Source organism: Bidens hawaiensis, unplaced genomic scaffold (assembly GCF_021521415.1).
Source record: "Bidens hawaiensis isolate Kalapana, Puna unplaced genomic scaffold, B.hawaiensis_p1.1 tig00019940_1, whole genome shotgun sequence".
In the NCBI taxonomy this organism is placed as follows: Eukaryota; Viridiplantae; Streptophyta; class Magnoliopsida; order Asterales; family Asteraceae; genus Bidens; species Bidens hawaiensis.
Genome location: NW_027493030.1, coordinates 258,408 through 271,244, shown reverse-complemented (window position 1 = coordinate 271,244; position 12,837 = coordinate 258,408). Strand labels below are relative to the sequence as shown.

General features: G+C 37.8%; 1 protein-coding gene and 1 pseudogene across 2 annotated transcripts; both read left to right on the top strand.

Annotated features, from left to right (window-relative positions):
- The first annotated feature begins 2,362 nt into the window (after window positions 1-2,362).
- LOC143559594 (protein WHAT'S THIS FACTOR 1 homolog, chloroplastic-like) lies at window positions 2,363-8,096 on the top strand (annotated as a pseudogene). Its single transcript, XR_013139968.1, has 2 exons — window positions 2,363-3,645; window positions 7,319-8,096. The product of XR_013139968.1 is annotated as a protein WHAT'S THIS FACTOR 1 homolog, chloroplastic-like (transcript).
- On the top strand, window positions 7,469-8,017 carry LOC143559584 (uncharacterized). Its single transcript, XM_077048110.1, has one exon. The coding sequence runs from the start codon at window positions 7,469-7,471 to the stop codon at window positions 8,015-8,017; it is 549 nt and encodes a 182-aa protein (XP_076904225.1).
- Window positions 8,097-12,837: the final 4,741 nt, after the last annotated feature.

The window sequence follows — 12,837 nt, the reverse complement described above, 5'->3', positions numbered from 1 at the left end:
TCTCTGGTGTAAACTTCTCATGGCAACTCCAAATTCATCATTGTTCAAGACACTAAAACAGCGGTCCCAGGTGAGATGTTCAAAACAAATTCGAGAACAAAAGGCACGACTTTATATCATATGGAGGTGTACCATGTTCCTTATTCGCTCACACGATGATTAACAATTACGTATGGTTATAATGAGCTTCCAAATGTTTAGTTTTTTTTGTAGATGTTAACAACCTTTGTATGTTTTCCAAAGAGAAATATTATGTAAGGTGCAAATGCAGTAGCCTATTCAAGAATTTTCTGAGTGAAGACCAAAAATGCGTAGAAATAAAACGTGTCAGTCATGAACATATAATATAGAATGAATTAGTTAATAGATTGGTTCAAAGTTCTAACTTCTAACACACAAGGCTCCTAACTATTAGTCTTGCTGTTTGAAAATTTGAACCACAGAAACATGCAAGATCAAAGTTCTAAGATCATTCCGAGCTCATTCCTTATCGTATATCCATACATATCATATGATTATATTAAAAATCACTGTATTTTCTCTCTAATGTTTAATTAAATAATATTATTTATACATTTATCATTATATTTTATCTCTCTTCTACTCACAACCACTTTCAAAAAATATTAAAAAACTATACGATATATACAATGAATTCCCAAATTTAAACATAGCAGAATCAACAAAATAAAAAGAGACCATTTTCAAAAAAAGTGAGAACATTTATTGACTTTTGAATGACGAATGATTACCAAAGAGCCCATCATACAGGGAATTCTAAATTTGACAGTTTTGTGGAATTTTGAAATTATAACACGACATATGAAACACGAAATTTAAACATTAACTAAAGGGCTTAAGCTACGTTTGACAACTAAAAATCGTGTCATGCTAATTATAGAAGGTTTGAATGTTGCGAAACTTGGGGGGTAGGGGACTTTTTGGTAGAATTGAGGGCCCAGGTGATGGAATTTGGGCCTAACAGTTGGGCCTGTAGTGGTTGTAGCAGGTTATGTCTTTTATAAGTTTGGTTCTCGTAATTTCATCTATAGCCGAAGTTACGTCTTTTTAAATTTAAACACCTTTTGCAGTGTTTACTTGTATCAAGCTGGTTCATATAAGATTATATTAACTCTTGAATTAACTTCTTATAATCTAGAAAAATGGTAAACATTTAGTTAATCCATATAAATTTATATTTAGAGTTTCATATTATAAAAGAAACTACAAACTAGATAGTATAAAAAGATAACTTTATATATATCCCTATACCTTATATACTCAATAGGGTTGTCAATTTATAACACGGACTTGTTTACACGGCACGTATTTTAACACGTTTCGTGTCTTAAACATGTCGACATGTTTGGTATGAGGTAATTGAATAGGTAAATAAATTGAACGAATGAGGTAATGGAATGGATCAATATCATTTAGATGTTTTGTTTGGTTACAATGTGAGAATGAAATGAAATATTACTTTGCAGGAAAAGGCGAATAAATAAAATAAAATTAGCGGCGAGTGCTAGCGCGATGGTGGGTGGTGGTGGCCGTGGTGGTGCTGGACGTTGGTGGGTGACGGTGTTGGACTGATAGATGATGGCGGTTGGTGGTGGCAGGTGGCGTTTGGGTGATTGTGGCGGCTGATGGGCGGTGGCGGTAGTGGCGGGGAGCGATGGCGATGGCGGTCGGTGGTTTGAGGTGGTGGGTGACGGATGGTGGTGGTTAATGGTTAGCGCACTGACGGGTTATTTTAGGGGGAATTAAACAGACTTGGTAATGGTCTAATGGCTGGTTCTGTTACTCATTTCAGCATGCCAAATTCTAGAGGTGCACAAACCGGTTTAAAACTCAAAACCGTTTCGGTTTGGTCGACAAAAGTTAAAACCAGTTTATGATCGGTTTCGGTTCGGGTTAAAACTGGTTTCTTACCATGTTATGTTTGGTTTCGGTTCGGGTTTTTGTCCGATTTCGGTTCGGTTAACCGGTTTGGAACTAGTTTGGTAGAAAAAATTACAAACAGTTTCCGAACATACGGTTTCAATCGATTCCAAACCGGTTTCTACATAATCGGTTTCAAACCAGTTTGGTTTCGATTCGATTTTCAAGTTAGTTCGGTTAACCGGTTTATTTGCCCGCCTCAGCCAAATGCTACCTTAATATTTTATGGTTGTTTGATTATTTGGATTGAAACCGATTAAACCGAATCGAAACGTATCCGACTATACCAAACCGAACCAAAATTCAGTTATCCGTTTGGTTTTGAACATAAACCAAATTAGTACTTCCTTAAAACCCTAACTTTACCAAATTCAAATAACCACTGCATCAATCATTCAATCCTCAATTCATTTCACTACAGTCTGATACAAGCTTCCAATTCCACCAAGGTATGTTCTTTCACAGACCCACAATCTCTTCACACATCTACACACCCAAAAACCCAATTGCAATCAGTGTCTGGTTTCAATTCACAGCTTCAATTTCCAGTCTAAAAGTCAAATGGCGTAAAGACCAAAACCTAGACCAAGCAATTGAAACCGATAAACACTGGCGACTCTGTGCCAAAGTTGTTAAAGAAGTCTTAAACGAACCGGGTCAAGTAATCCCACTTCGGTATTTAGATTAACGCCGCGAAAGGTTACGCCTTCCGGTTAAAGTCGACACCTTTTTGTCCTGAAACCCGTTGCTTTTCGATGTGTATTATGATCGAATTAAACCCAAAACTCAACCCGTTAAGTTTTTAAAAGTTAGTGATCGGCTTCAATGCGTTTTGGATCGAAACGAAAGGGTTTATCGAGAGAATGAAGAGTTAATTGTTGCTAAGTTGTGTAAGTTGTTAATGATGAGTAGAGATAATGTGGTTAGTGCGGATAAGTTAGTTCATGTGAAACGAGAGTTCGGGTTTCCGAATGACTTTTTGGAGAGTTTGGTACCGAGGTATCCGGATTATTTTAGGTTAGTTGGGAATTCGTATTTGGAGTTGGTGTCTTGGAACCCGAGGTTTGCGAAGTCGGTGATTGAGCAACGGGCTGACGAGGAAACGGAGTTGACTGGTGTGAAGATCAGACCGTCTTTTAACTGGAAGCTGCCGTCGGGTTTTCTTATTAAGAAAGAGATTAGGGAGTGGATTAGGGATTGGATGGAACGTCCGTACATATCGCCGTACGATGACGCGTCGAGTTTTGATCAAGCGTCTCTAGAAATGGAGAAGAGAACGGTGGGAGTGTTTCACGAGTTGTTATCGTTATCGTTGTATAAAAGGATTCCGGTGCCGATATTGGGAAAGTTTACTGAAGAGTATAGGTTTTCGAATGCGTTTTCGAGTGTGTTTACGCGGCATTCGGGGATCTTTTATATGTCGTTGAAAGGTGGGATTAAAACAGCGATGTTGAAAGAAGCTTATAAGGGCGATGAGTTGATTGACCGTGATCCGTTACTAGAAGTTAACGATAATTTTGTTGAGTTGTTGGCTGAAGGACATAAGCTGAGGGAAGAACAACTGAAGCTTAAGAGACAAGCGGTTAAAGACGATACGGGCATGGTGTCGGTTAGAAAGAGTACATTGAATGATCTTGATCTTACTGAAAGTGAAGAGCTTTATAGCTCTTGAAATTTATCTGTTGACTGCAACGCAATCATGCTGTGAGTCTCTTCCTACTTTATAAATTCATGTGCTTGAATATGTTAGTTGCAAGTTTGCAGTGTCATGACCCGTTAGATGAAAAGACAGCCATAGGTGTAGAGTGTAGTAACTTAAAAGACAATTAAGTTTTGTAGTTTTGCATAAGGGCATTTACTTGTGAATTTGAGTCTTAGTGTTCAACTGTTGAGTACTATGAGTACCTTTGCCTTTAGAACTAGTGTGTCAAATGTCAATGATTGATCAAAAGATTTGGTTTTAAGGCCATTTTGTAAAATAACTGGAACTACTGCATATTTATATGTGGTTAAGCACAATTGATTCTGAATTAATTGTTTTCATTCTGGTTTTGGCATGTAGGCCACTAGTAGTACCTAGAGTCTATGACACAAAACTCTTGTAGTCTTGTTACCATGATTAATGGTAAAAGATGATATGGTTCCATTAAAATTTAGCCCGCTTAAGTAATAGTAGAAAATGAATTATTTTCATACACTTTGTTTCAAATTAAACTGTTTCATTTTTTGCTGAATGTCGATTTATTTATGTTTTTTTAATCATTTAAACTAGACCTAGCAAAAGTGACCCAATTACCAAAATTTGGGTCACAATAGATCTTTATCATAACATTTTAGTTTAAGTTGGTCATTAGTATTTTTCATTGGGTATTTATGGGATGAAGTAAGGAGAACAAGATATGTGGACGGGTCAAGATGGGCTGAGCTAAAGGATTGAGCGAGTCACATTGGGTGGTTATATAAAGTTTCTCGTTTCTCTCCATCTTCTTTCTGCATGGCCTCCGTTTTACCAGTGTAAATCACGTCCTGTCACAACTTTTTTATCTAGGCTGCCATTGCAGCTTCAAACCTTATCAAATCTTCTCTTAATTTCAAATTTTGATTTGTAAAGAGGAACCCTAATCTTCACTGTTACCTCCCTATCCATTTAAATTCATCATTGCAGTAGGTTGTGCTTCTGTTAAACTGTTTCCTTCGTTCTTTCCCTAATTTAGGAGATTTTGAAGATCAAAATCCTAAGTTAGGTTATTATCGATGCATAATTCATACTTGATTGATTTGGGCTTTTTTTTTAAAAAAAAGGATTTGATTGGATTTGGGTCTTCGGTTGCCTCCCGAGTCTCGATTGTCTTCTAATATGGAATTAATTTCTGTAAATCATATTTAAAAGCTGTATAATTTTTAGCTAATCTTGGTATAGTGCACAGCTTATTACCATGCAGCCATGGGATTCTGCTGTTGTATGATGTAACTGATGCATCATCATTTAACTCTAATTGCTTATACCTCTCATCTTCAAATTAAAATTGCTATTAATTAGCCGTGCTTAAAAGTGTTGTTAAAAATTTTGTATGTCATTTTGGTCAAAACTGTTTCTGAACCGACCAAAAGTGACCATTTTTTGAAACAGCCCGTTTTGACCAGTGCATTTTATTTGGGTCAAAACTCAGTTTTTAAAAGGTTCATCCTGACCCAAGCCTGTTCTGACCCGTTACCCCTCTTGGTCCAACCCGCCCGTTTTTTCAGGTTTAATCTAAGGGAAAATTCCCAAAATAGCCCTTTTTTAGAGAGAGAAAGTGCAAAATAGCCCTATATTTCAAGATATTCCTAAAATAGCCCATCTAATTTGGACTGAGCAGACGAGATCTGAAAAAATCCTCCGGCCAATAAAATTTAGACAAGTGTCAAAATCCGACGAGATTTTTAAAAATATTGGGGGACCAGTCCATATTTCCTATTAAAAGTTCTTGAAATTAAACAGTCTTGCCAGACGGTCTTTTAATGTTTTCTAACGTGTTCCCACAACTTCCAAAAACATAGGAAAATGTGCCTTTAAATTTAGTCTTTCAAGACGCATTTAGGGTGAATTTGTACCAAGAAGACGAGTTTGTAGTTTATTTCTTATGTGTTTAAATTTAGTCTAGACCTTCAAAATTTATTTATATTCCGTCTATACCGACAATATAGTATGAGATTCCGTCTTTTCCGACATGATCATCCAAAGAATATACATGAGTTATCTTCATTATCTTCCACTTCATACCACCCTAAACCATCCTCTCATACCGAACGTCGAGATTATTTGTCGTCATAATAGGATCCAATGAACCCGGGGCCCATATCCATAACCTCCACTTGATCACCCCTCTTAAACTTCATGATTTGAAGAGTTAGAATTTTATGAAAATATTGAATGAATGAGGATTGATGAAGATAGATATAATGTAAATATGGACGGACAAGTAAGAATATACTAAATACCCGTCTCCTTCGTACAAATTTCAAAGATTCGTGTCTTAAAAGACAAATTTTTTGATGCACATTTTTCCATGTTTCAAAATATACAGGGTCGAGATAAGAAACTTAAAAATCCCGTCTGGCAAGACAACTTTTTAATATAAAGATTTGTGAAGAAATGGACGGGTACCACAATATTTTCAAAAATATGATCCCCTAAGTTCAAATTTTTCAAGTAAGTGTCTTGAAAGACAAAGTTGAATGGCACATTTTTCCATGAGTTTAAAATATATAGGGTCGAGATAAGAAACTTAAAAATCCCGTCTGGCAAGACATCTTTTTAATATAAAGATTTGTGAAGAAATGGATGGGTACCACAATATTTTCAAAAATATGATCCCCTAAGTTCAAATTTTTCAAGTGTCTTGAAAGACAAAGTTAATGGCACATTTTTCTATGAGCTTAAAATATATAGGGTCGAGATAAGAAACTTATATAACCCGTCTGGCAAGACAACTTTTTAATATAAAGATTTTGTGAAAAATATGAACGGGTACCACAATATTTTTAAAAATATGATCCCTTTCGTTCAAATTTTACAAGTAAGTGTCTTGAAAGACAAAGTTGAATGAAACATTTTTCTATGAGTTTAAAATATATAGGGTTGAGATAAGAAACTTATATAACCCGTCTGGCCAGAACGCTTTGGAATATAAATTTTAGTTCAAAAATATGGAGGGATCCCTCAACATTTATAAATTTATGATCTTATTGGTACAAATTCACCCTAAATGCGTCTTGAAAGACCAAATTTAAAGGCACATTTTCCTATGTTTGTGGAAGTTGTGGGGACACGTTAGGAAACATTAAAAGACCGTCTGGCAAGACTGTTTAATTTCAAGAACTTTTAATAGGAAGTATGGACTGGTCCCCCAATATTTTTAAAAATCTCGTCGGATTTTGACACTTGTCTAAATTTTATTGGCCGGAGGATTTTTTCAGATCTCGTCTGCTCAGTCCAAATTAGATGGGCTATTTTTGGGAATATCTTGAAATTTAGGGCTATTTTGCACTTTCTCTCTCTAAAAAAGGGCTATTTTGGGAATTTTCCCTTAATCTAACCTAAACTATAACCACCTTTTACTATGGAGCTTGAACCACACCAGAGGTGTCATTCTTCTTATCATGCATACCTAAAATCTTAGTGATATTTATATTTATATCATTACATGTTTTCTCTCGTTTGGTGAAACTCGATAATATGTGGCATTTTGTTTTCAAAATCTGTTTAGAAGAAGTTTAGTCTTTTAACATCTGCTCACCAAACAGTACTGTACCAACTACCAAACATGGTATATTCTATATCATGCAAATGGAATGATTGACATGCTCGCTTTAATCATTTTTTTTCTTGTTGCAGTTCTATATAACTTAAAACCAATGGCAGACCTACCTATCAAGAACACGCAAACTTTATGATGAATTTCTATGTTACAATGTACTCAGCTTTAGCCATTTATAGGAGCAGACACAAATCATTACACATCGGTTGTTTCTCACACAGAAGACTATGCACACTGTCAATATTCTTAAATGGGCTGTTCTCACATTTTTCCCTATAGTCAGTACGGTCCCACTTCCCCCTTTTGCCCCTCGGCCGCTCTGTAATTTCCAGTTGGCTCTTGCAAATCAAGCCTGTGCGTATCTACCATCATCACAAGTCCCACCTCCACCTCCACCTTTTAACCAAGTTTTTCCTACTACACCACCGCCGCCTGGTGGCCATGAGCAGACATATAGTCATGGGCATAAACATGGTCATCCACATGCTGATGTACCAGGAAATGATAACGAGCAGAATCAAACTCATGTGCACAAGCATGGTCATCACAAACATGATCATCATAATAAGCGTGTTCATGGTCGTCATCACAAACATAAAATGTCACCTGTTGAACAACAGTGCTGTAAATGGTTAGCTCAGGTCGATGACGAGTGCGTTTGTGAGCTGCTTGGGCGCTTACCGCCTTTTCTTGTTAGACCCGTTCATGAATACACTGTACGAGTTGCTGGTTCATGTGATACAACTTACTCGTGTGGGGCCCAATTTAGGCTTTAAACATTTTTTTTATGTTTTTTTCCTTTTTCTTTTCGTTGTAATGCATTTAGTTATCTATGGAGAAAAGTTCGTATTTTTCGTTTTCGAATTTGTACACTTTTAACATCAAATATTGGTAAAAAACAGAATTGATTCAAAGCTCATAGCTTTCTCGAAATGGTTTCTATTCTTTCTTATAAAGCGTAGGACATGAAGCTTTCATGGTTTTGTTCTATTCTTGTTTTTCTCGCTCTTTTTGCAGCAACAGGACCGAACATGAATCAATCTGTTGGACCGTATGCTATAAATTCGTTCTTTCATTGTGGGGTGCATTCTAATTCTATCGAAAAATTATTGGATCTTGTGGTCTTCTTGTCAAGCATGTTTCGTTTTCTATTCTTGTATGCAAGTCTAGAGGGTTTGTAAGTCGGATAAAGGACTTTATTTGATACGTATGCTGTCTAGATTTTTGATCTACCTGCAAAAACGGATGCCAGAATCCGTTTCGAAGATTGAGTTGAGGTATCGGCCTTATTCGAAGTTGAGTGTCTTGTAAGGTGGATGTCAGATTCATGGATCAAAAGTAATCATCGGTCCCGTGTTAAAATTGATAGGTCAAAACTCAAAACAATCATCCTGCAACCTTTGTCAAATGAATTTAAGCATCTATATCGCATAGCCAAGTGTGAATCTTGACAATGGTATGGTAATAAAGTCGCATACCGACCTTTTTCGGTGGACCAATATTCCACTTTCGGGGATTGATACGATTGTTTTCTATGTTATGTGAACAACTTGTGGGTCTTTTTTTCAAATTGGATGCTTGAGCTTGACTATGTTCAAGGTTTTTTTTTTATTTTCTTCTTTGAAAGGAGTTGGTTGGTCATTGGTGTATCTTTTGTAGACGTGCACAAAAAAAACCGGTTCCGGAACCTAACTGGTGGAACCGAACCGGAACCGGTTCCAGTTCCAACCCGGTTGGTACAATACCCGGTTTGGGTATTTTTGTACCCGAAAATCGTACCCGGTTCTCATATTTGTATGTTAGTATCAGTTCCAACCCGGTTCCTACCCGGTTCTTAATTGTAACCGGTTCGGTTCGTACCCGGAAAAATCGGTTCCGGCGGGTTTTTTTTGAAGAGTCAAACAAAAGTCAAAGTAGTCGTTGGAACCGGTTCCAACGGTAATATAGCCGTTGGAACCGGTTTTTTAGCCACCAATTAGCCGTTGGAACCGGTTCCAACGGTAATATAGCTGTTGGAACCGGTTTTCGAGAGACAATAGATCCGTTGGAACCGGTTCCAACGGTAATATAGCCGTTGGAACCGGTTTTTGATGCCCAAACCTATATATAACTTGTTTTCCACCACTAATTTCACCACCAAACTCAAAAACAAACTAAAATACTACTCCTTTAGCAAACCCGTTCCGTTACCCGACCATCCAACTAAATATTATTATGGCACCCATCAAAAAAACTAACAAGAAGGCTAAGAAGAGTGTTTTTGTTGCCCCCATTCCTGTTACGGAGGACCCAAGGGTTGTTACGGTAGTCAACCATAACCGCAACCAAGACATATGGAAGAATTGGGATTTGATTGTGGATGACGAAGGTTATCAAAAGGCTCGTTGCAAACTATGTGGTTCAATATTAAAGCACGATTCCAACTCTACTTTGAGAAAGCACATCGAGAAGCCATATTGCAAGGCGTTGAAAGGGATTGGCGCGACCGATCAAATTGACTTGGGTAAAGATGGTACACTATTTCGTTACAACACGACTCAAGTTCAAGATAGAATGGCAAAGTTCGTTATTCAACGAGGTTTGCCGTTTAACCACTTTGATGACCCGGAGTTGACGTCGTTAATTCGCGAAACTCTACAACCGAGATACACACATGTAAGTCGTACTACCTTAAGACGTCATTGTATCAGGTTGTGGGAGTGTGCTAAAAAAGAGTTAATCGAGTCTTTTCATTCTTTAGAAGCCATGGTTAGTTTAACTACCGATGTTTGGTCGGCACCACACGGGTTGCCCGAATCATACATATGTGTCACCGCTCATTGGGTTGATCCGGTGACATGGCAATTGATGAAACGCACCATCGCTTTTAAAAACTTCCCTTTCCCACATACCGCCGAAAAATTGTTTGAATTACTTGATGAAGTTATAACGACTTACAACTTGAGAAATAAAATATTTTCGATTTCGTTTCCGCTTCAAACAATACTAAGGCGGCTGAAAAATTTATCATTAAATATTCACCACCTTGTTTCGGGGATTTTTTTCATGTCCGATGTGTTGCACATATCATCAACTTGGTTGTTCAAATAGGTCTTGACAATGAAAACAATTGTGATGATTTAAAATACTTTAGGAATAGGCCTTATTCGAAGTTGAGTGTCTTGTAAGGTGGATGTCAGATTCATGGATCAAAAGTAATCATCGGTCCCGTGTTAAAATTGATAGGTCAAAACTCAAAACAATCATCCTGCAACCTTTGTCAAATGAATTTAAGCATCTATATCGCATAGCCAAGTGTGAATCTTGACAATGGTATGGTAATAAAGTCGCATACCGACCTTTTTCGGTGGACCAATATTCCACTTTCGGGGATTGATACGATTGTTTTCTATGTTATGTGAACAACTTGTGGGTCTTTTTTTCAAATTGGATGCTTGAGCTTGACTATGTTCAAGGTTTTTTTTTTATTTTCTTCTTTGAAAGGAGTTGGTTGGTCATTGGTGTATCTTTTGTAGACGTGCACAAAATAACCGGTTCCGGAACCTAACTGGTGGAACCGAACCGGAACCGGTTCCAGTTCCAACCCGGTTGGTACAATACCCGGTTTGGGTATTTTTGTACCCGAAAATCGTACCCGGTTCTCATATTTGTATGTTAGTATCAGTTCCAACCCGGTTCCTACCCGGTTCTTAATTGTAACCAGTTCGGTTCGTACCCGGAAAAACCGGTTCCGGCGGGTTTTTTTGAAGAGTCAAACAAAAGTCAAAGTAGCCGTTGGAACCGGTTCCAACGGTAATATAGCCGTTGGAACCGGTTTTTTAGCCACCAATTAGCCGTTGGAACCGGTTCCAACGGTAATATAGCCGTTGGAACCGGTTTTTGATGCCCAAACCTATATATAACTTGTTTTCCACCACTAATTTCACCACCAAACTCAAAAACAAACTAAAATACTACTCCTTTAGCAAACCCGTTCCGTTACCCGACCATCCAACTAAATATTATTATGGCACCCATTAAAAAAACTAACAAGAAGGCTAAGAAGAGTGTTTTTGTTGCCCCCATTCCTGTTACGGAGGACCCAAGGGTTGTTACGGTAGTCAACCATAACCGCAACCAAGACATATGGAAGAATTGGGATTTGATTGTGGATGACGAAGGTTATCAAAAGGCTCGTTGCAAACTATGTGGTTCAATATTAAAGCACGATTCCAACTCTACTTTGAGAAAGCACATCGAGAAGCCATATTGCAAGGCGTTGAAAGGGATTGGCGCGACCGATCAAATTGACTTGGGTAAAGATGGTACACTATTTCGTTACAACACGACTCAAGTTCAAGATAGAATGGCAAAGTTCGTTATTCAACGAGGTTTGCCGTTTAACCACTTTGATGACCCGGAGTTGACGTCGTTAATTCGCGAAACTCTACAACCGAGATACACACATGTAAGTCGTACTACCTTAAGACGTCATTGTATCAGGTTGTGGGAGTGTGCTAAAAAAGAGTTAATCGAGTCTTTTCATTCTTTAGAAGCCATGGTTAGTTTAACTACCGATGTTTGGTCGGCACCACACGGGTTGCCCGAATCATACATATGTGTCACCGCTCATTGGGTTGATCCGGTGACATGGCAATTGATGAAACGCACCATCGCTTTTAAAAACTTCCCTTTCCCACATACCGCCGAAAAATTGTTTGAATTACTTGATGAAGTTATAACGACTTACAACTTGAGAAATAAAATATTTTCGATTTCGTTTCCGCTTCAAACAATACTAAGGCGGCTGAAAAATTTATCATTAAATATTCACCACCTTGTTTCGGGGATTTTTTTCATGTCCGATGTGTTGCACATATCATCAACTTGGTTGTTCAAATAGGTCTTGACAATGAAAACAATTGTGATGATTTAAAATACTTTAGGAATAGGCCTTATTCGAAGTTGAGTGTCTTGTAAGGTGGATGTCAGATTCATGGATCAAAAGTAATCATCGGTCCCGTGTTAAAATTGATAGGTCAAAACTCAAAACAATCATCCTGCAACCTTTGTCAAATGAATTTAAGCATCTATATCGCATAGCCAAGTGTGAATCTTGACAATGGTATGGTAATAAAGTCGCATACCGACCTTTTTCGGTGGACCAATATTCCACTTTCGGGGATTGATACGATTGTTTTCTATGTTATGTGAACAACTTGTGGGTCTTTTTTTCAAATTGGATGCTTGAGCTTGACTTTGTTCAAGGTTTTTTTTTTATTTTCTTCTTTGAAAGGAGTTGGTTGGTCATTGGTGTATCTTTTGTAGACGTGCACAAAAAAACCGGTTCAGGAACCTAACTGGTGGAACCGAACCGGAACCGGTTCCAGTTCCAACCCGGTTGGTACAATACCCGGTTTGGGTATTTTTGTACCCGAAAATCGTACCCGGTTCTCATATTTGTATGTTAGTATCAGTTCCAACCCGGTTCCTACCCGGTTCTTAATTGTAACCGGTTCGGTTCGTACCCGGAAAAACCGGTTCCGGCGGGTTTTTTTTGAAGAGTCAAACAAAAGTCAAAGTAGCCGTTGGAACCGGTTCCAACGGTAATATAGCC